This window comes from Achroia grisella, unplaced genomic scaffold (genome assembly GCF_030625045.1).
Source record: "Achroia grisella isolate CSIRO2021 unplaced genomic scaffold, CSIRO_AGI_Agris_v1 utg512, whole genome shotgun sequence".
Taxonomy (NCBI): Eukaryota; Metazoa; Arthropoda; class Insecta; order Lepidoptera; family Pyralidae; genus Achroia; species Achroia grisella.
In genome coordinates this window covers 233,565-257,873 of record NW_026712906.1, presented here as the reverse complement: position 1 = coordinate 257,873, position 24,309 = coordinate 233,565, and the positions used below count along the sequence as shown (strand labels likewise).

At 31.1% G+C, this 24,309-nt stretch overlaps 2 protein-coding genes across 4 annotated transcripts in view; one reads left to right on the top strand and one right to left on the bottom strand.

Moving 5' to 3' along the window:
- Position 1: 1 nt before the first annotated feature.
- LOC131846891 (EF-hand domain-containing family member C2-like) lies at positions 2-7,802 on the top strand. Of its 2 annotated transcripts, none has more exons than XM_059196321.1 (16): positions 2-201; positions 1,433-1,588; positions 1,717-1,867; positions 1,943-2,055; positions 2,294-2,383; positions 2,720-2,796; positions 2,879-3,044; positions 3,137-3,299; positions 3,445-3,628; positions 4,220-4,370; positions 4,541-4,723; positions 5,039-5,184; positions 5,339-5,455; positions 5,737-5,916; positions 6,288-6,429; positions 6,782-7,802. In XM_059196321.1, the coding sequence occupies exons 2-16, from the start codon at positions 1,490-1,492 to the stop codon at positions 6,887-6,889; spliced, it is 2,070 nt and encodes a 689-aa protein (XP_059052304.1). In that variant the 5' UTR covers positions 2-201; positions 1,433-1,489; the 3' UTR covers positions 6,890-7,802. The 2 variants fall into 2 exon arrangements, with proteins under 2 accessions (XP_059052304.1, XP_059052303.1); XM_059196320.1 differs by lacking the exon at positions 2-201 and adding an exon at positions 895-1,062.
- A 20-nt stretch (positions 7,803-7,822) lies between these two features.
- LOC131846889 (dual oxidase maturation factor 2) overlaps positions 7,823-24,309 on the bottom strand; it is a 59,994-nt gene continuing 43,507 nt past the window's right edge. For both annotated transcript variants that reach the window (XM_059196318.1, XM_059196319.1), the window contains 9 exons: positions 15,951-16,127; positions 14,577-14,634; positions 12,662-12,799; positions 11,907-12,132; positions 10,932-11,143; positions 10,500-10,680; positions 9,761-9,910; positions 8,933-9,046; positions 7,823-8,444 (listed from right to left, as the gene is read on the bottom strand). In XM_059196318.1, the coding sequence (XP_059052301.1) occupies positions 8,396-8,444; positions 8,933-9,046; positions 9,761-9,910; positions 10,500-10,680; positions 10,932-11,143; positions 11,907-12,132; positions 12,662-12,799; positions 14,577-14,634; positions 15,951-16,115 (1,293 nt within the window). In that variant the 5' untranslated portion in view covers positions 16,116-16,127 and the 3' untranslated portion in view covers positions 7,823-8,395. The remainder of the gene's footprint in view (positions 8,445-8,932; positions 9,047-9,760; positions 9,911-10,499; positions 10,681-10,931; positions 11,144-11,906; positions 12,133-12,661; positions 12,800-14,576; positions 14,635-15,950; positions 16,128-24,309) is intronic.

Sequence of the window (24,309 nt, the reverse complement as noted above, 5' to 3'; positions counted from 1 at the left end):
CTTCTGGCTTCCGACGATTTGTTCTTTTATTTTTCGTTCTACTAATTGGACTATTTCCTCTTCATTCGTTCATTTTAAAGTGCTGCGTTGCCAAGCCAATAAAAAGAAAAAAAATGCTCTTTTTCTTCTTAATCTTTCATTCGCTTTTTGCCTTTAGGACATTTCCTGCTCCGGTCTTGGCGCTTCAATTTTTATAACGAAGTAAGTGGACTCTGTCTCTGTACTATAAGAGAAACTGTTGAGTTTTTAGACGGTAGTACCTGGAACCGCTGAGGCGAGCGGGTCTCTTTAATGAATGTTCCTAATGTAAAAAAAGAATATAGGGACATAATATCATAATCCTCCGGAAAGGTAAAGGTACAAGCGTTACATGACATGATGTCCGTGGTGCTGTTCTTTTATATAGGACGGTAACTATTATTTCTCATCAGGTATTCTGTCCGATTGTTTGGCATTCTAACTACATAAAAAAATCATATCACTTACTAGCATCGTGTGGAGCATGCTAGTAATATGATAAATCTAGGTAAGCTCCAACTACACAAAAATCTGTAGTTGGAGCTTACTTGGATTTATTGTTAAACTGGATCCTATAATTACATTTCTTAAGTCAGAAAATAACGGTTAAATAGCTTCTTCAGAGGGGCGGGTAGGTTAAGGAATTCGTACCACTGTCCCCATTTAGGTCGTCCCCATTAACTTGTTAAATATACTTTCTAGTTATACAAGTCTTATTAGGCAATCAAAGGATATTATGCTTATTTAATTATTACAGTGTATATCGTATTGTGTATAACTAGTCTACTATTGGTATGTTTAAAAAATAATAACTAAGTGTAGACTACTTTTTAGGCTTTCCGTTGTTATGACAACATACATTTCGTTTATATCGAGCGCTGATTATATAGGAACTTTAAATGCATTGATTTATAAAATATTTATTACGAATCTATACTGTTGAATTATTTTGTAAACTGTAGGTATATATATGCATTGTTGATAATTATGTCGATTCGAAACCCACGATTACCTCTATTACCCGGATATGGGTCTAATCCATTGGTGAGTAGCTTCACATTAAGGTTTGAAATTATGTATTAATGTAAAGAAGTATAGATAAGAAATATTTAATAACTGGAAGAGAAGGGCTAAGGATCGTACCCAGTGGCGTGTCTTAGGACAGGCCTATGTCTAGGGGATTGCAGTGGGCTGATAATAATGATGACGATTTATGGTAGGTAAGCCATAGGTTCAATGACTTGAATCATAAGAATAAAGTAGATGGCTTTTGTTCTTTATGTACCATTTACCATAACATTTGAGAGGAGGACAATGCTTTTAAAATAATAATTACTTTATACTTGTTTGGAGTACTTAGAAGCATGTCAGATTTAATAATGGTAAAAATATATTTCTGTGCTATATTTGACAGATAGGGAAGAAAAATTTTGGGGTGCGTCCCCTATTTACATGTATCGACAAAGTGAACATGTTGGTAGATAAACAAGATAATTTGAACAGAGTACCATCTTTATATTGCCGCAAGCAAGCACCAGATCTCCCGACGTGGATAATGTATGATAAACACGTGAGTAACTTTTTAAAATATTCAATATTTTATCAAAGTGGTAGTCAGTTACCATCATATAGACCGTCAGCTACTTCTCCATCCTAGTTACATTAAAAATAAATTTATCTGTTTATTTTATTTTATAGATATTACGCTTTAAAGCATTTTTTCAACAAAGTCTTCATGAAATGCGATCTGCCGCTCACATATTACGCAAGGTGGATATTTATTTCTTTCTTGAAGATGGTACAATAAAAGTAATGGAACCAAGAACTGAAAATAGTGGCTTATCTCAAGGTGAGTGCTATGTTAAATCTTGTAAATAGTTATTGTGAGTGATCTATTAAAATTATATTATTCCAATGTTGTTAGGGATACTCATAAGTCGCCAAAGAATACGTCTACCATTCAGTTACGACTTGTATTACGATGTGCTCGATATAAATATTGGACGTGAAGTTACGTTTTTTGGTAAAGTATTCAAGGTGAGTTTCAATATTTAAAAAAGTGCCAATGATTGCAAAACTCTATATGCGTTTCTAAAAAAATTCTCTATAGTAGAATTTTTTTACTAACTCTAAACCATTTCGGCTTGACGTTGAGTTCTGGGACACTCTGTATAATGCACCTATAATGTAGAGAAGATTAATTATAACTGTTTCTATTTACGTTGTTTGATAAAATTAATCGCTTTATACATGGTTTTGAATATTTAATGAATAGATCGTGAACTGTGACAACTTCACCAGGGTATTCTTAAATCGCCTTGGGATTAACGTGCCTGATCCGATTCCCTGGCCGGATGCTATAGAGGTGAGCATTATTCATGATCAGATAATATATCTAGTAAGATAAGTGCCTGGGCAAGCGAGCTTTGATCGATGGATAATTTTATTTTATTTTGTCATCTTATATGTACATATTTCGAATCAAAATGTTATCAAAGCACAAATATTTGTTTAATTTTTTAGGTATTATATAATAATGGGCAACTGATTGTAAATATAACACCACATTTTATAAAATAATTGTAGGAGGTGTGGTAGATTTGCTACTTAGTTGCTTACCTACATGTACAATATTTAATACTTATGTCACTTACTTTTTTTTAAAGATGTACTAATAGTATCTACTTAATTTTACTTTTAGAGGATACATGACTCTGGTCGTCCGCCAAAGCATAGACCCTTTAGACAGTTTTTGGATTTTGACAGACAAGTCCTGAGGTATTTACAGATGAATATAATGATAATTTATCCTAATTATCAAAGATACTTTAATAAATTATTTGAGTCGATTCTTTTTTAGATTTTATGGATATTGGGACGATAGAGAATCGGAGTTTGGGGTAATGCACAATCTTGAGATTCACTACTTTTTAGCAGATGACACAATAGAAATAAAAGAAGTGTTTCCACCAAATTCTGGTACAGAAGCTGGTCCAATGTTTCTCAAAAGAATGCGACTACCCAGAGTGAGAATTTTCGTATTTTTCATACCTCTTAGTTATCGTTCTATTACTTATCTATATTATATTTTCATAAAAAGCATTTTTACGCATTGTAGAAAATTCCCGCACATGTTCAAATGACGGGTGGTCCAAAATCACCTTCGTATACACCTGGAGATTTAAGTATTGGAGCAGTGCTGAATGTCTTTGGCCGCAACGTCGTTCTAACGGACTGTGATCCTTATACTAAGGAATATTATCGGATTACGTATGGTTTTGGTATGTAGTAATTATTTATTAAATTAAAAGATTAAAATTGTTATGAACTGTGTAATAATGACTTTGAATGTGTCCAAAAGGCTGTCGTATAAAATAAAAGCTCGACATGTTCTGTTTTACGAAAATATTTTATTTTTCTTTATAGATGCATTTACACCTTTGCCTGCACCAAGTAATGTGGGTACTGAATGTATTGGTGCTAATATGGCCGAGCGCCAATTACCACCATGGAATGGGTATGGGTCATATGATGATTCGGCAGAAAATTGTCGCACTGTAGAGCCGAAGGCTCCTCATAAGGATTTTATGAAGTTTCTTCACAAAGACAGGTAAGAGTACAGAAGTGTTCAGTAGTTATAAGTTAGAAATCAATATTAGTAGTCTCAGTATCACTATAAGTTAGAAATAATTATGCCACGGCGGCGCGGCGTTATCATTATGTAAAGAGTTCACAGTTAAGTACGTCTTGTATGTAAATAAATTCTACAAATATTATTATTTGATGATTTCAATGATGTACAATATAGGTATCTATTGTAATATTAGGAACTATCAACAAACAAATTACAACTGTCTTTTACAAAATTGATTTATAGTTTGATATTTGTATTGCATTGAATATCTAGTAACACAACTATATGTAGATAATGTATTTTAACTTGACTCAGACATGACAGAGAGAATCGTTGTATATTTTAGATATATGCTTTAACTGACTGCGATAGATATTTTTCCAGGATTTCTTGGTTATTATTTTACTCTCCTACTAGCCCTTAATGCCATTAGGTAAAATATGCCTTTTGTGATATATGACTTCGTGCAAGTTATGCTTAGAAAGAAATCTAACGTAATATTGCAATAATTATTCGTTTTTTTTTTAAAAAAAAAAAAATAATAATTATTCGTTTACACTTTTTCAGGGTGGGATTTGATTCTCATACGCTAAGATTTGCGGCTCGCCTTATCAATGATAACCCTGAAGATGCACGAAGATATTTTATTATTAAATATTTTCTTTGTGACGACACTATTGGAGTTTTTGAACTTTGTGAACGTAATTCTGGGTTTAAGGTATGAAATGTTGCCTCTATTTTCTTATTAGTATTATTAAATAAAAAATACATATTTATTACATGTTTTATCTCTATGTGATACTAGATGATAAAAGAAACATAGAAACTTTATACCTGCTTAGTCGTTATGTTAAGTTTTAACTTATAGTAGTCAAATAAATATAACAGGGAGGCAAATTTTTCCGTCGTGATAAAATGTATTTGCCCGACGTGGAATTTTTCGTACCTAAAGAGCCGCCTGCTTACACCGATCATGATATGTGGGTTGGCAATGAGTTGGTCATCAATAAACATCGATTTCGTCTGATTGCTGCGGATGAGTATGCACTTCGATACATGGAGGTCAATGAGGTAAGTTTATATTTTATATATATAATTCTTCTCATAGATTATCAATAGAATTTCATTGACTCTCGAAAATATGCATATAACAATTATTAAATAGAAAAAAAAAATCGTGTATTTGTCACCTAACTCCTAAACGATTGGATCGATTTTGATGAAATTTTGTGTGTATGTTTCAATTGTATCTGGTCCGAAAATACAATTGGTCCCGGTGTTACTGTTTCCGTCAGAACGAAGTCTGCCGGGTACGTTAGTAGGTATGTATATATTTTAATTAATTAAATATAACGCAATAATGTAATATATTTATTATTAATGTAGTATCCAATGGCAAATGTACCGCTGATTATGGATAAGATTCGTAGGACGTTGGCATCACAAGAGAATGGTTACAAAAATTTTGTTGCGAAGTATATGGAAGCAGTGCTAGCAGGTCAAAAGGAACTTATGCCTGTGAGATGTTTCAAGTAAGTTTGTAAAAATACTTATAACAATGATATACTAAATTAAAAGAAATATGTGTGTTCACGAAAAATTCAAATTATGATAAATTAAATAATTTATTTTTTTCTTTAATGATATTTTATTGTTTCCTAATTGTGTGTATATTCCATTTACCAGGCAAGCTCTGAACGAAATTATGTGTGAAAAGATGACGGAACATGAATTCCTAACGATAATGCGGTATTTTCGCGGTGATCTTGGAAAAGAGCAGAGTCATCGACGGGAAATGGTCAGGTAGATCCAGTTGATGTGACGTGATTTTGTGTACTCATAGCAATATTTAAACTATTATCGATCTGTTAATTGGGCTTAAGGTGTTGTATGTTATATAAAAATACATTTATGTACTTTTATCAGTCATTTAGTATTCACCTATTAAAAGTCCTGCATAGCTTGGGCCTGAATGGCGCTGTGTCAATTGTCCTGGATATCCTTTAAGTTAAAAACCATGAAACATATGAACTTCTGTTAATTATGTGATTGTTTTTCTGTAGTATGTTCTGATGATTCTATAGATCTTTGGTGTTTACGGATATAACACGTGGATTGTGGGACGATCGCGAGCGCCTGCGTGAGGGTCTGAAGCACGCCGATGAAGCAGGCACTGGTGTGTTGCCAGTGCACCGCTTGAGGCAACTGTTACGTGCTCATCGCCTCCCGTTGCATCTCGATCTAATGAACTGCATGCTTCAAGTGTTAGTAATTATTGTAATAATAGCTTTTAGGCAAAATTTATATGTCGCCTATTGGTGTAGATATACCAATATATACTATTATACACCAATAGGGTACCTTTAGTAGGACACTATTGTCCAAAATGATTACAATCAGGAGCATATTATTTTTTTGAACTGACTTTGTAAGGGAGAAAGCTTAAATCTATTTCCTGTACGTTATATTTACTTTTTAGTTCAACCTTTCTCCCTTACAATGTCAGTTAAAAAAAGAATATATATATATATATATATATATATATATATTAATTTCTCCAGTTTGCTTTTTCGTAGATCAAAATTTCATTTCATAAAAAAAAAAATATTATATCGCTGACATTCTGTTGTTGCAGTCTACAAAAGGATGAGAATTGCAATATCTTATGCGATGATTTGATGTCATTTCTCGATTTTCAAACTCGCCCTATATTTAACTTGACTGAAGATGATTATCAGAAAGTAGTTAGACATGCTCCACCGGTTAAGGATACGGAGGTTTGTTAAAGTACCTAATGTACGTTCATCATCACTCACTCTATTTTTAAGGTCACGAATATAGTCTGATCTATAGATAATTTATAAAAATACAAAAGGATTCCACACATATTCTCCTTTTCAATAGTTCAAATATTAAAATGCAGTCGCGACATCGGCTACCAGTTCAAACTATGATTTTAATCCATCCTGGGTGGATTAAACATAAAATCTTAAACATAAAAAAAATATTAAATTCAGCTCAGCTCTTTATGAGGACGAACTAATAACGACATAAACACTAATAGGTAATTTTATATATCTAAACAAACATTTGTCTGAACTCCAATTACAAGCCACGTTTTTATTGCAGTGCAAGTTGTGGGCGGAAGCGGAGACCTTTATTCATGAGGGTTACGTCAACTGGAACGCATTCCTTTGTCAATTGAACCTTGAGCATCTTGTAAAGGATCAATCCTAGCTGATCTAGAATCTCATTCACTTAATTGTGTGATACAGAAATGTCTTAATTAATAATGCCAAAAATATAATCAATGTGTTCACTTTTGATGATATTAATATTTGATAATGATTCTGAAACTTTTACATGTGGAATAATATACAAAGAATTCAATTTATACTCGTATATTTTATAGCAATCACAATAAATACAATTGGAAATATCCGTCAATAGTCTCACTTTTATAATAAGCTAAATAAAATGTCAGAGGTACAATACACGTTCACTGTTGCAAACACATCTTCGCAACATTGAAAATGACCTGTGTTGTTATATTTTATTTACTTTCACTTAGGGGTACACAACGTATTGCGTGGTTGCAATTTGTGTAGTATGAATAATATTATTATCTGACAATAGGTTCGTTGTTATAAGTATATATGTTATTCTATTTTGTCACACGCGTTATCTGTTATTGCATACTCTAAGCAGGCGTACCCGCATTTTGTGTACTCCAGTTTTAAAGTGACATAGATCACAATACTACAGTTACGACATTTCAATAATATCACATTTCACTCGTACATGCAACAAGAGCATCGAAATATTACAAAATAAATAACTTAAAACTATTCCATACATTCTAAATGACTTCGTTCTAGTAGTTAATCTGTAGGTATTCGACAGTATCATAACTAAACAATATTTATACATTATTCTGTCACAACTTTTAAATTTGGAACTAGGCATTGAGCATTTTACGGTGTTCACATATATAACTAACCATAACAGCATAACCAGCAGGCAAATATACTGTTGGCGTTTCGTCAATCCATCGTTCCATGTAATCAATGGCGGAGCTGATATTAAAAAAAACTAAATTAAACACAAATGTCTTCTGAAAAAATTAACAAATCCATTAAGAAGGAGCGTATAAGATGCTTGATGATGCTTGATGTACTAATGGAAAAAAACTTTATTTTAGTCATAAAATAATATTTTCTTCATTAGTTACTAGTGTGTAGAAATGGCTAGCGTGTACTCATATGCGTTGCGATTCCTTAACAATACACATATAGTTTTTTTGTTCTGAATATATGTATATCACATGGCACAAAGTATTCACTTATGTGTCGATGTACGCTAGTGTCACCAATGATTTTATATATATATATTGGTTGCAATTTAATATTATTACAGACGAGGTACATAAAGTGATTCATATTATTTTCTAGAAATTATGATTTATGACACTGGATGCATTCGTATGAATATAACTTAGAAATTAACTACAAATTTACATATTTACAATTTGTTTAATTACATAGGTATTAAGTTATGAGAAACCAAAATAGTTGCTGCACTCTTTTTACTTGCATTTGGTTCTCGAGTCAATTCAATATCGAAACATTATGAAGAAATTTAGATAGTTCATCATGGAGATCAGTAATTTTATTGTTCTTTAACACCTGTCACTACTTCTGTCAATTGATTAAGTATAGACTAATATTAAATATCACTATCTCGTCACCACATATCTTTTACTCTCTCTGTAGCTGGTATTTGAGGACGGAATCTGCAATAGAAATTTTAAATGTCAGTAATTATAATGAAGCTTGTTAGTATAAGAAAATGCATTTACCCAAATACTACGCATATGAAATATTTTAATTGGTTGAGTTATTAAAGAGGTAAGAAACTAATGAGAAATTTAACATAAATTTTTCATCGTCACTACCTATTATGTTGTAGTAAATACAGAAAAACAAGATAAAATATACAGTAAAGTTAGTAACAGTTGCTTTATGTAGCTGGTAAAATTATTTTAAAACAACAACATGCAATTTAACAAATTTAAAATAGATATTTATCCAATTGGTTTTGGTTGTTTAAACCAAAACCAATTGGATAAAGAGAATGGCGAAACGACATTATAAGTGAAAGATTTTTTTAACACGATTCCATATTTTTGAGAGTCCAAGAGTATAGAATATTCTTTTATAACTTTAGGAATATAATATACTTCTATAATGCAGCGTGTAAAATAAAATTACTACAACTAACCTGTGGGGCGGAATATTGGCTGTTGACCCTGTAGGGCTGACTCCTAGTGGCGACATTTTAATGCCAGAGTTGTTTCCATTTATGCTCGAACCCAAGCTTGATGCAGAATCCACTCTGTAAATTAAGATAGTTGTCGTAAATTAGTATATGTTTACTTATCCTTCCAATTTTGTTAAACATTAAGATTTAACAGCAATTAAGTTTTTGTTGAATATATAGCAAATAGATTGTCATATTCTTTCAAGCTGTATTTTGGCTTTTAAGTAATTCCTTCCATTGGCATTTTGTGACACGTTTGCATACATTATCTTTGTATGTACCTACATACATAATTGTGGTGTATTGGTTCCATATTATGTAGTGCAATATGAAAATAAAAATATTGAAAATTTCTCAAATCAAACCATTATTAGTTTCAATTTGTAGATTCCGCGTAGTTAAAATGAGTAATCTTGATTAATTTATTGGCATTGTGTAAACTAAAAACTAGAATTTATATTTACTATTTTGTAGAATTATATATCATGCTATATAGGTTCACAATATTGTGAAGGATATGGTTACAATGCAAATCCTAACATAGTGGCAACGTGACACCTAAATGCTCAGAACGGTCAAAGTCGAGCTGACCACAATCTAATTATTGATTATTCAATATTTTAACTGACTGAATTGAAATACATTTTTTCGTATAAATAATTATGAAAAATTTATTATTTACTACCTGTTTCTACTAAATTTTCACACTATATATTTATAAAATTTAAAGAAGTAAGTAAAAGTTATTATTTATATATGTATATTGTATATATTCATATAGTTGCTTACCTATCTATTTGTCGCCTAAAAAGTGGATACCTCCAAGGTGAGTTTGGTTTCCGCTGTTCATGCTGAAAGGCGGGGTTATCTCGGCCACGTGGTTCGCTCGTTGCCGATGGAGATGCTGCCTCTGGATCTCGAGTTTTTGAAGACAACCTCCTGTAGATTATAGCGAAAGCAAAATATATTCTATCTAAAACAATCTACAAAAAAATATTACAATTACAATTATTTAGACAGAAATATTTGTAACGGTGTCGTGGATTAGTGGTTTACTACCGCAACTTACACCTACAGGTAGTTAGTTGGTGGTGGTTATATTTCCCTCTTGTCTGTAACATCACCGCAATTCGTATTGTTTTAAACATTGAAATCTCAAGAAATTTCCCTTATGCTTAAAAGGCAAAATGTGACATGCCATACACGCCATACAAGTAGATTGTAAAAAGTCTTTTGCGTGGGTACCGCACTCTTATCTACTGTATATCCGTCGACATGCAGCTTGCTTTGTAACTGTTTTTCGGTTGCAGAGTCAGTTTAGGCAGTCCAATTGTTCACGGATTTAATAATATCATAATTCACGAATGTCACAAGATAACGTTTTTTCATATATATAGGCAGCGGTTACCACATACCATAAGGTGAGGCCTGTTTGCCATTTCAAAAACATAAAAGAAATATACATACCTGTTACATGTACCTACATCTACATTGTAGAGAAAATGATTTTAATAAATATATATCTCACCTTAGTATTCTAGACGGAAGTGAATTTTGTGTTTGTGGTCGCGCCCTTTGTCGGCTGTCGACGATTAGAACATGTCTGTCATACGGGGTGTCATAATCCACCTCGAGGACCGTCGAAAATCGATGCGGCCACATTAAATCGAGCGCAGCGATTAACAGGCCTACTACTACGCAAATGCATCCTGAAAATATTTAAGTAGATAAAAATACTACATGTAATTTTACCATATAAAATATTTGGAGGAATACCATCTTTCACGATATAGTCTCTAATTTAGTTAAATACAGTGAACTTAGTAGTAAAAGTCCGGTTTCGGCATATGAGTTCAGGATGTGATCTTGAGTAGGGGATGTATTAGTAACTTTTATAACATCGAATCAAGCGTAAGAATGGGGAAAAGTATACATCAGTATATTATATAAATATTAGTACCTGCTATAAGTACTAGCCAGAAGCACCAGCCGAGGGAGAAGAATAGCATTGCCCCATCGAGTCTGACTATCAATGGAGCATTCGGAAGGGAGGCCCAATAACCGCCCGCGGCGGCACACAGCATGACACCGAGTGTCGCCATGGCATAGGCACCATAACGAGGCACCACCACCAGGAGAAGATTCATTAGAAGCCATAGCGCCAATGCTGCCCTGTAAGGTTAACATTTTTAGTAAAGTCTTATAATATACGATTTTATATATGGTTATATTCTGTATAGAACCCTTCATATTTTTTGTATATTTGATCGATTTGGATTTCTCCTTCCACTCTTTAACTAGTAATTCGAAATTGTTTTCGAATTACTAGTTAATAGTTAATAATCCCCATCTCGCACTTGTTATCTACATCAACGTAATTCCACTTAGATCTCGACGCGCATATTTCCTCTTTATTAAATTAACAATTCGCGACCACTTCATACTTCGACGATAAGCCTGAATAGGTACTTATGTATTATTTAAAAAGATAAAAAATATAGTGGAGATTTTGAAGCTGGTTATCATAATATATAGGTAAATATAACCCTACCTATATTCTATAGGATATTATGATTATCGTCATGGATAAATCGTTATGATACTACAACATGCATATCTACAATTATTTACAATAATAATTACTAAGACCTCTTTTGAGTTTTAGAAATAAGTATGTGCCCGTTACTAACCACACCCAAATAGGTTAAATGTTGCTAATATAAGCGTGCACAAACGCATAAATAAAACTCTAACAATCATTGTTCTAGGTTCTAGGTTGAAAAAGTCCCCCAATAATAATTTTTCTAATATTTACGCCATTTGAGTTGATAAGATGACAGTAATTTTAAAAATGTCTCAGTACACACATATAACACATTTCATATTACTTAAAGATGTTAAAACTATAATAGTTTAAAAAATAATCGGTACCTACCATAATAACGTGGATGTGGTGTAACCCGCGGCACGGTATTTTGCCCCCCACTCGAATCCCTCGTGCTGTACCGCAAAGTGTTCGGCAACAGACAGCACCGGATAAGGTAATCCTCGCACTAGGCCTGCTCTGTACCATTCTTGTATTGCTCCAGCCTCCTCCCAACGAAACTGTTCGTTGTAGTCCACGCCTGGGTCACCAACAGTTGTATTGCCCCACGACAGCGCTGGAAGGTAAATAATGCCCATATATATATCCTAATTTGTTATGACATTCATCTTAAAACATTATACTGGTGACAATAATAAATGAACGCTAACCAAATAATTACACGATTATATTTATGCAATTGTCTAGATAAAATTTCGTATTCGCTGAAAAATTAACAACCGCAAAAAGATTTAATATTTATTGTAACTAAGAATTAAACAAAGAATGAAAATACTTTTATGTTATAAATATACATTCAGTTGAGTTAGAAAAAAATATCAGAACTTATAAAGGTTTAATTAATTTATTGTGAATTAAGATTTATTGCAAATTAAATCCTCAGATACAAATTAATATCATACCCACTATTTCCTTTCATGTAACCGTTTTATATTAGTTCGGCACATCAACATTCACTATACTTTTGGACAAAATTATAAACAAAACTTTCGGAAGCGTGTTCTATACAAGGAATTGCCGGATTCATGATGAACACAAACTTATTGACGATAAAAAATACATTAGAATAAAAATAAGTTACTAACCAGTAAGGGTTACGTTGACATGCCCCAATCCCACATGTACGGCGAGCCAGCAATCGAGCCTTTCAGCTGAAAAGGCACGGTAAGCGGCCCGAGATACTCGCGAGCCAGTCACGTGCCACGACGACCCGTGCTTGCACACTGCACCATAAAAATAAAAACAACTACAAAATATATCACCGTTCTTCTAAGAAATCGTGAAAGCTTTACCATATCTTGATCTTTGACTGTTATACAGTAAGAGTGAGTAGAGATTCTTGGAAATATTACTATGTCAGCATGTAGGTTCAAATCTTGAAAGTTTAAAATAAATTAATGAGAAGAAACACAAAAGGTAATGTGATTTTTTTTAAATCGCGCAAATTACTATAAGTAATAAGGAAAAAATGTATTGTTTCGCAGTAATAATGTGACATTAAGAAGTCATTGAGCTGCAGACAATTGACAAAATTGTATGCTGTTTTTTGTAGTAAAACGAATACCTAAATCCGACAGACATCCATTAAACAGGGGTATTGACATTAAGAATTCATATGATAAATTCTTCTTATAAAATAGATTGTGATAGAATCTCCTTTGGTTTTCATATTAATATTGACGATATGCAGAACTAGATTGTATTTGAGACCATTTGACACACGAAATATCGCGGTCAATGGCAAAACGCAAGCTATTGGTTTCTCCGCTTGGGCGGTCACCCGAAGACAATGGCTAATTCTCATTACGAAAAAGTTTTTACAAATTCTTAATGGTCGTCTAATTATTACCTATTTTTTCATTGTGAACAAAAAATATAGTCTAACATTTATAATATATTTTGTTAATTAAGTGTATTTGCTACTTAATTCATTTTCGTTAGTTGGGCAGTTCAAGGAAATGTGATTACCATTATCATGTACTAGTATAAAAACATGTTCTTAGGAAAAAACTATATACAGATACGTATTCGTACAAGTTTTTCTAGTAATACATATTCTATAGGGCAGATATTATTTAATATGTAATGAAATAATTAAAATAAATAATAAAATGTTACAAATATCACTTACTGTAAATAATTACTTGTAGACGGTGGCCACAAAATATTCATTTGATGATTCATGATAAATACAATTAATATAATCGTAGTACAAGTATACAGCTATATATTATTAATAAATGATGTTAGCAATAAAATCCCACGAAACAAAATAAAAAAATATAAGATTGATTTGCTAGACGCATGTAAGACGTAATTATTTAAGAAGCTTCGAAATGTAGTACATGTTAACTTAATACAAAAAACATTAGACTTATCTAATTAACGAATTAATGAATTATTAAATTTTTTTAACCTTAATTCAACGTGAGACCATAATTAATGTATGTTAATATATTATATGAATAATAGATTATATAATTATGTATCTATTATGTAATAGTAATAATGTTGTTAATATAATATGTTACCTACGCTGTCAAAAAACTATTGTATCGATTAAAAAAAGGTAGATAATATCTTTATAACAATCGCACAAAAATTATGTAAATTAAAGTTTTAATGGTAATTAGTTCTGATGTGTGTTGAATGACGGAGTAGTGGTTGGAAGTCATGTTTTTGTGCTGTTGCCCCATTATAGTGTTTATACAAATGTGCAAATTAGTCAGGATAGGTTAAACTAGTTGTCAGCCAAATCGTGTTGCCGTGTAGGCGCGTTAAAATGATTCGTTTTTAATAAGATATAATTTATTAATATCCTTCCTCTTCCTTACAACATACCTATATAGTTTTTTTTTACTCAAGATTTTGTCAACTAAACTACTGTTTATAACTAAAGACTGTCAACTTATTGGCGATGAAAAAATATATCAGTATATCTACTATGGGATACAAAGAAATAAAGGTATAGGTGTATGAATGAAATAAATTAATACTTACCCAATATAACTGTGCCCACGAAGAGACTAAGTGTGACTATTGTGAATGTTGTAAACCTCTGTAACAAAATTATCTATATAATGACCTGAGCGGAAGTTTAACTTTATTTTTTAATATTTTGGGTATACAGTTACTCATTAATGAAATGTACTGTATAAGTATTTTATTATCAACGTATTTTAAACAGTATCTACTAAGATACGAAAGGCAATTTCAGCGTACAAGCAATTTCTTCAAAAAGTATTACTATTAAATGATATAAGTAGTAGGGGGCTACACAAAATTAAATAGCAATAGATACAATACTTTTAGGAAACCTGACTTAGAACGATGTATTTTTTTTAATCCTGAGGAGTGTGCCCAGTTGCCAAGTATTATAGGAATCAATCGGTACAATCTTGCTTCACTCGTTTTAAAATTTTGTCTCATACATACTTCCATAAACTACTGTTTTCTTACATTTCAGAGTAATTAGGTGTATGGTTTATTTGATATTTGACAATTAATTCTATTTTATAATTTTGCTAAATTCGTAAGCGCATTCTGAAATATTAACCCTGACATACATAATAAAAATTTCATACATTAAGTACCCACGTTTATGAGTTTTTTCATAATCTTCTTCGTATGTGTGTAGGTGGTATTAGAGCAAAGTTATGCAAATTGTCTGCTCAATAGAGACTCATGGGTCACTGGAGCGATTTACGCTTACGATAACATTCAATATGCTGGCTATAATACATTCCATAGAATTCTATTGTTGTGTGTCACATATAAACTAATAGACAAATTTGAGAATAGATAAGATCATATTAAAAAATTAATTAATTATTTATTCTTTTGGACATTAAATATCAGGTTGTCTGTAATAGATTGCTTTGAGCGATAAGGCCTCCTTTTGTTACCATTTTTTTATATTAAGTTCTTTGTTGTAATTTGTTTCATGCATAATAAAGAGTATTATTATTATATTATGGCGTAGTTATTGCCTGTAGCTTTTACAACGTTAAGATAAAGAGAAAAAAGAACCTCTGACATAAACTTAAATTCACTAAATACATAATCAAATGGTTATTTACGAATAGAATGTTGATTTATACCGATTTTGTAAATATAATCCCACCTTAAAAGAGCTATAATATTAACAATATTCAATAATTAATATTCCCAGTAATTCAAATTAAATCGTTTTTCACCAGGACCCATATGCAAAACTACACAATTATATACATATACTGTATACTGCACCAAGTATAAAATTATACAATATGAACGATAGATATATCCCGCAACACGAGATATATAAGCAGGCGTAGTCGGCCTTTTGCAAACATTGTTTTTCAAGTAGTAATTTATTTTAAATACGCTTCATACCTCTTTCCTGATGCCGGGGAAGATGGCAAGGAAGGCGAGGTATAGCGTGAGTGCTGCGAGCAGTAGTGCGAGTGCGGGCACGTCCGCCGCGACAGCTGTTCGGTTGTGGTAAGCGTATAGGGTCGGCCCGCCTTCCTCGCGGAACGCGTCGAACCACCCCTTCATCGCTCACCCAGCCTGAAATAAATTTAATATTTTAATAAAGTGGTTACATAATTTTGCCACAAACAATAACTAGCTATATAAATAACATCATTTGCTTCTTCCTTATCTTAAGTCAGTTAAAAATAAAAAATAAAATGTTTTTAATTTAATATTGACTTGCATAAATCAAGTTTGTATATTTACATATTAATTATTTATTTATTGGTACCCATACATATTTTTTGAAGAAAATAGACGATGAATATAAATTACTATATGTAAGAGTAATGTATGACGTATGTAATAAAATCTATAAATAATCAAAAATAAAATAAAATTTATAATGCATTGACTGATTGAACATTGATGTCATTTGCCTTGATTCAATCTAGTTGTAATGACAAAATTTATGAAACTTAGTACATCTGTTTAGCATATACAAGATTCTTAGCAATGAGGCTACGTAATTAACGGAAATGACCATGACCATGGAGCAGTTTGTTCACTGACGCATTGTTTTGAAAAAGTGCATTTGGTAAATATTCTCTATATACATACATACATATTATTATGTCATACGCTGTCTTTATTGTGAATACTATAATGGAACACAGTGAGTAAATTTGTTTTGCTATAGTTACTATATTTGCTTCTGAAAAATAAGTATTGACATATAATCGCCATGAATTAGACATAAGTGTAGACCATATGAAAAATACGCTAATTACTGATTTATTTAAATGTACACACCAACAAGTCGTGCGTTAGATTAAGTTGGTAGATAGTGCAGATTCTCAGCGGTGGGAAAACGAGAAATCATAATTTTATTTAAATTTGCATATTAATTCATAATTTGAAACATAAAGAAAGTTATAATCAATAAAGTTTTAAGATATTCTCAGTATAAACTCACATGTTACCGAATAATTGTTACCTCTATATTATAATTATGTTGTTTTTTCTTTTTATATTTGATGTATATATTAATTTCTGTAATTATTCTTTCTGTGAGAGGAACAATAAAGTGTTTTTAATTTCATTTTCATTTCAATAATTCTCATTTTACATGATTTCATACCTACGAACACATACTCGTAGTAAAACAATATTTAAATAAAAACTTTAGGTTAATTATAATTATGAGTATTTAATATGAATATTGTATTTATATTATTGAAATAAATAGATCAAGTTCATTTAATTTTAAATTCTACATAAAGTTCAAGGAATTGTATAATCGAAAATATCTGGAAACTTTATAACACGAATAAATACGACGCGCTCTTATTTAATTAACTAAATTTTATTAAACATTTTATAAATTCTCAAATTTGGTGACAAGTGAATTCATAATTAGGCATTTATGAAGAATTGTAATTCTTTGGATTAATAAATGATTAATATTTTAATGAACGGGCAAAGGTAAAGGGTAAGGATTACTTTTTTATTTTTATTTTTTAAACGTGTGAACATTGGCTTACTTCAGACAGAAGTAAGATAGGGATATCCTCAGTTTGTCGCTATGGCTATAATATACACTTAATTTTATAATTTTTCGTAAAATCACTTGTATTGAAGTCAACCAGCCAGTTTTTAGTGAAAACAGACAAAACGTTCAAACGGACAAAAAAATATTAACAGAATTGTGACAGAAATTTGTCAACAACATAAATTGACAATTTCAATCGTCTTAAAAGAACAATTGCTTTTGCTATTGTTCTTAGATAATCTAAACTTATTTAATTGGTTTCTTTAGACTAATCAATGAGTAGAGAGTTGAAATGATTGAATGCGGTGGATGGAAGTGATAGACCGATACCTATATGTATACGAGTACCATTAATTATTTTGCAATTTACATCTATTTTAAAATTAAACCTCGTCTATTCAGATGTCAATGTGAATAGAGACATCAGTTACCTAATGTTATTATTACAACCGACGTTAATGTCATTTTCTAAATTCGCCTGTATTTTTGTACCTAATATTACACGCAAATATAAAATAAAGTATTACTATTGTGATCAGTTCCATCTTTGAATTATTTAGGAACCACTTAGGTACTATCAACCAGATCATACCCTTGATTTCATTGTTATTTAATAAACATAATGATTGTAGAAATTTTTATTAGTGTTTGTATTCAATTATCCTGAAAAAACAATATCGGTCACATGAATAGGAATTATCTATGGCCTTATATCCATTTGCAAAATGTATTAAAAGTTTTAGTAAATGCCATAATAGTAGTAGGAATAAGAATCTATGGCAACCCTGCCCCGATGGCAAGCAAGTCGTGCTACGAAGTATGTATATGTGCAAATTACACAGAATGCATCGTTAACTGTTCTAAAATGCTAATTATACCATCTTGTACTTGACACGAATTGCGATACTTGCTGTAATGGATTTATGATGCTGTAATAATACTAAGTAATGATATTCCTCTAAGGACTTCCAGTTTTGCTTTAATAGTCTAAATTTAGAAGAATAATGTTTACTTAACATTTACAATAAAATTAATTAATTTATATCTACTTGTAATTCTAGTATCAACCATTATCACAATAATAAAGCTTTTTAAATTAATGGAATAGTAAGTATTCAATACATGTAGCAGACATAAAAATATAATCTGATCTACAGTAATGGTTGGTAAAATAATTTTCTTGTAAAGGGACACTTGCACACTAAGTGTGTAGTAGGATTGAGTGTACTCGTTGATTAATAGTAAGTAATACATAAGAACTCCATAACATCATAATAGAGGTATATAAAAATATGTAAATCTAATGTTTAACTGTAGTTATACATTATATGTAGTACATAAGTAGTTAATTATTTATTGAGATTTAGATCTACATTAGGTACTGTGTGGAAACCAAAAACATGTTTTGTTGGTATTGCAAAAAGATCACTGGTTATCTTTGGTTGATTCTGAAGCATTATTTAAATATATCTTTAAATGTTATATTTTTATTTAATATTATATTATTACAGAATATTTTAACAATCATCATTAATTAAATTTATAGTAGTTTTTTATAATATTTTTATTCGAATATTCTTTTATGTCCGAGCTTGGGAACGGATGACCAGACACCTAAATATTGGGAAATAAATAGATAGATAGTATTTAGGTGAAATTAAAATGTAATATTATATTTTGGGATCTAACTTAAATCGATTAGGAATTTGGTTCTTGCTACGCAATAGAACAAGATATTTGAAATTTTAGATTTAGAACGTGCTGTTTTAGATCGACTCCAGTGTGTCATGATTTGGTGACGTGGCCGGAATGCAGCGCAGTCGTGTTGCGACACCATGCAGCTGCGCGCGTCGCCACCTTCGGGAAACGGATGTAGAATTGCGCTCAACAGTGCACTCCAACCGGCCGGTAATTAAATTATAAATGCTTGTGATGCTGAAGAGATTGTAATGTTGCTCAACGATGTTCATTCGTTGGAAAGTTAAATATAGTTACATTGTTCATGAGGCATCACATTTAGTACATAAGTATTTATTTCCTTCGATTAAATTAAATGTAGGGGCCAGCCGGCGATAGGGTGTTTTAAATTTATTTATACATGAAGATTTTATATTATTAGATGCTACTTAATTATTTGTTTTTAGACAATTATGAAGCTTTACATAGGATGCAAATTTGTCTATCTTAAAAGAAAACAGAAGCATTTATTTATTTTAGCAAACTTGTTTATTTTCACTAAATCCCAAAACTTCCTTTTCAACTAACTACTTCAGTTTAGAAGAACTGGCAAAAAACTCAACTGTTATTTTTTTTAAAGCTATTTATATTAGTCTATTTCAATCTTTAAATACTTATCAATATTTATTTATTTTTACTTTATTATAATGTAGAAAGTTTTAAGAAAAATCTCAGTAAAATGAATGTATATACATTCATTCAAAGTCTAATACTTTAATTATTTATTTAAAAAATCTAAGCATTGAACATACATATTCGGCATAGCCTAGGAACAAAAACCCGTTTGGAGTTTATCTTACCCAGTTTCGAATATTATTAGGATATAGTCGTTGATTTAGTAAATGTGTGTATTTTACACGATAATCCCATTTAGTAAATTATTTATATATATTTTTATTTTTATTTTTTTATGTATTCCTGTAGTTGTTACTAAAGTTGTTTGTCTCAGCAGTTGAGTTTCTGAATCGTTTTGTCGAAAATTCCAATCATTTGGCAGGTCTGTAGTATTACGGGCCATACAGACAGAGGGATATTTATCACATAGTACCTGCCTGTACACATAATTAGATGACCGCGTCCAATTTTATATATAAGCTTTTTATACTGGTAATATACTATATTTTACTGTTCAGAAATATTTACAAAGAAAACAATTAGGGCTACGTATGATTTATAATCACTTATAATTTTATTTCTAAGTTAATTCTATGGTTCAGTATATGTAACTATAATAGTTAAGTACAGTACTAGCGTTTTATATGGAAATTGTCGTTTTGTAACTGATATGCTTATTTTCAAACCTGTATCCGTAGAAATGAGCACAGAAATTTTCTTACAAATCGATCCAGCTATTTAAGAGTACTTCGGTGGCAAACACACATTCAGAACAACTATATATATTAAAATATACGCAAAACTCAAATTGAATACTATAACCTTTTTCACTTTGCACTATAACTTAAAGTCACTTCAATAATATAAAATAATTTATAAGTTAGTATTTACAAACATTAAATACAGTTTTAGTGCTTCAATTAAACACGACTCAATGTTTTATCGGATAAATAGCAACTGAATGTCCGGTGTCTGTAATTTATTAAATGAAATACATGATTATTGACCTTTGGTTGTAGTACAAGTAAATGGTCTTGACATAAAAACGCGGTTCGATATGTCGGAAGTATTGGCAGTGCAGTTATGCTCATTGTGGGGGTATGATGAATGGGTGGGTAGCCGGAAGAACAATTCGTTACCAGCGAGGCTGTATCTTTAATCTTGTACCTGTGTACATAGAAAGCTAACCTTTTCAGAGGTGAACTAGTCAGCTTTATGTATGTCCATATTTATTTCAATCGCATAATATTTGCTGTAGAACAATGACTATACAAGTACATAGAAACAAAATTATCTGTTCTGAAGAACAATTAACGCTCAGCAAAACCTATTCATTTTAGAAGGATATAATTTCAAACGAGTCTTTATTTATTTTATAATATGCATCCACCAGGAAAAGATTCTTGAACTTCTCATGGGAATAAGGAATGTATGGAGTAGTGGAGAAGAGCTGTTGAAAAGAGTCGGTTAAAATATAAGCCTACAAGAAATAGAAATAAACATCATTGATATTATATAAACATACTATACAAGTAATAACATTAATTGAGTAAATTATACATTCAGTGGAGCTAGACTGCATGTTGTATATGGAGTTAATTACTAGCTTTAGAGTCACTAATTTTAAGGTTAACATAAAGTGAATTTTATATTTTATGTCTTAGCCGATTAAATGTCTATAATTTAGTGTCGACATACTTTATGTGCTATAAAAATGTATAAGTGATAGATATGCTATAGGTGTATAAGAAAAATTTATTTTAGTTTTTTTATGTAATTAGAAGACGAACAAGCTGAGGGCCCGAATGATAGGGAGTGGTGACCATCGCCTATATACATGAATAGCACGAATATCACCGTATCACCGTGAGACTCCGGTGATACCACACATGCGTTTTCTTTCCAGAGGAGTAAGATGTCATGCTTCTTATCTTGTAATTTTCCTGCGTAAACTCAACCAATTACAGACGACTTTGTAGAAACTATGATAAGGATAATATACGGTATATATATATATATATATATGTTTAATGAAGTATTCTTGATTAAGAACAATTTAAATATCTGAAATATTATTATATATGAATTAAAATTTCAGATATTTAAATTGTACTCAATCAAGAATGCTTTCTTATAAAACATCAAACTTTGAAGTAGTAATCAGCAAGGTATTTAAACTAGGGTTCCGTGATATCTGTTTATTTAATATGTAAACTAGTATGATTCTAACTTAGCATTTTGCATAGTAAATAAAATCAATAACTGATTTATTGAATCACAACAACTACTTTTGTTTCACGGTTCAGCAATTTAGATAGGGATCCAATAAATTAAAATAAACTTTCATATTCATAATCAAATTTAGATGTTACTACTATTTATATTAATACATAATAAAGTATGCACGCTGAATAAGCATCTTTAAAGATATTTTAGACACAAAATGTATAAACTTATAAAAGGTGTAGTCTTTGGTGTGTTTTTTACCAAAATAAAAACCGGAATTCAACCACATACCAGCAATTGAATTCAATTAGTATGGCATAAAACGAAATAATTTCTATTATCTAAATAAAAAAAACGGTAAAGTAATGCACCTAATATAAAATTATTAGAAATTAACTGTTTTCTTATTATATTTATTATGTTACAATTTCAGCGAGTACAAAAAATATATCTCATTGCTTTTATTATAAACAAACAAATTGTTTAAAGTCGGTTAACAATATTGTGCGGAATTGTTGGCGAACGTGATTGCTATGTTCTTGGCTGCTATGAGTTATTAGACTTTTATACGACACTGTTGTTAGTTGTATTATGTCAGACGCTAAGTGGCCGTCTATTAGCATAGTAGTCGCGGAAACAGAATGTGTGGTTAATTTTATTAAGCGATTCGTCTATGTTTTCGAACACAAGGACATCTATTGAATTGTGTTTGTGTCTATGTTGTGCAGCCAGTTTTAAATGTCTATCCGTATTTTAATGTTAATCACTTGTTAACATTTAAAGGTATTTGTGACATGTTTTTCCCAATATATGTTCCTAATACGATGTGAAATGGAATAATGCAGAAAACATTAAAATTCATGCAGTTGTTCGTATACGAGTGCTACATATATAATTTATGCTTAATAAATCTAAGGTTTATTATTTAAAATGATTCACTAATTAAATCATATTATGAATTCGATAGCGTTTGTCTTATTAGTCATCATTATTTATTTTGACAGCAGAGTCCTATATAATTATTGACTCCATTATAAGATAGAACACAATCTATGCGATCATGATAAGTAAATCTCAGTAATTTTATCTCCTATGACACCAATTTTATTCATGTCTAGGTGTTCCATTAACATAGCACAAAATACTTGAAGATGAAGAAGAAATAATGAAAATTATATCGGAATTGCAGAAAATATTTAAATGTATATGTCTGACTGGCCATATAGTTTTAAATCTCGTATTTAAATTGTATTTTTTGCTTTAAATAATTGTATTATATATTTTTGTATACAGAACCTTAGTGTGGAATAAATATTGTGAGACAACAACAATATTCAGGCGTAAAAAAACAGGACAATTTGGAGCATAATCTTTATGAGCATTACAATGGTTGAAATTGTACGATATAAAATTCTACGAGAGTGCAGGAAATTGGTGAGTTGGGAACAGGAAGCGCGCTGCGGTCGTTGAGCTCACGAGGCCGAGCGGTCACTATCACCAATGGTCCGACCTTGATCATCCGGTGGTGATAGCAAGGGCAACCATAGTCACGGCGGACAAGTGGCGGCTTTAATTGCTTATTACATATATAATTATATTCTAGCGAACCTTAAATCAATAGTAAATGTACGTTATAACAATACATCATGATATATTTCTCTATTTTATTGTAATATATACTGGGTTTATACATTTTAAAAGTCATTTGAACAGCATTGTATTATGCAGAGATCGAACCCGTGACCGCCATTGGTATGTTAGTTGGTTGTGCTACAAATATTCACATTGTTCTGCGAATGATACAATACAATAGTGATTATATAATATTGTATTATCCAAATCATGGTTCTCCAATATTTAAATAGGACCTTAATAAAATTTCATCTTCAAAAAAACTTTTAAATTACCTTGAAATACTTGATCTAGAACATGCTCTGCATATGAATAAAGGGGATAAGGAAAAGATAATAAGAAGATCTAATCTTTATTGGTCAGGTTGTGCGTCCAGGAAAATATTTATTACGAGCATTAAACAAAGTTTAATTACAATGATCTCCACCGATCATGGACCAGTCAAGGGCGTTCGAAGTCGAGGCCGAGGGCACCATTTAAGTAGTTAAGTAGGGACGAGTCTACTTTACCCTATGC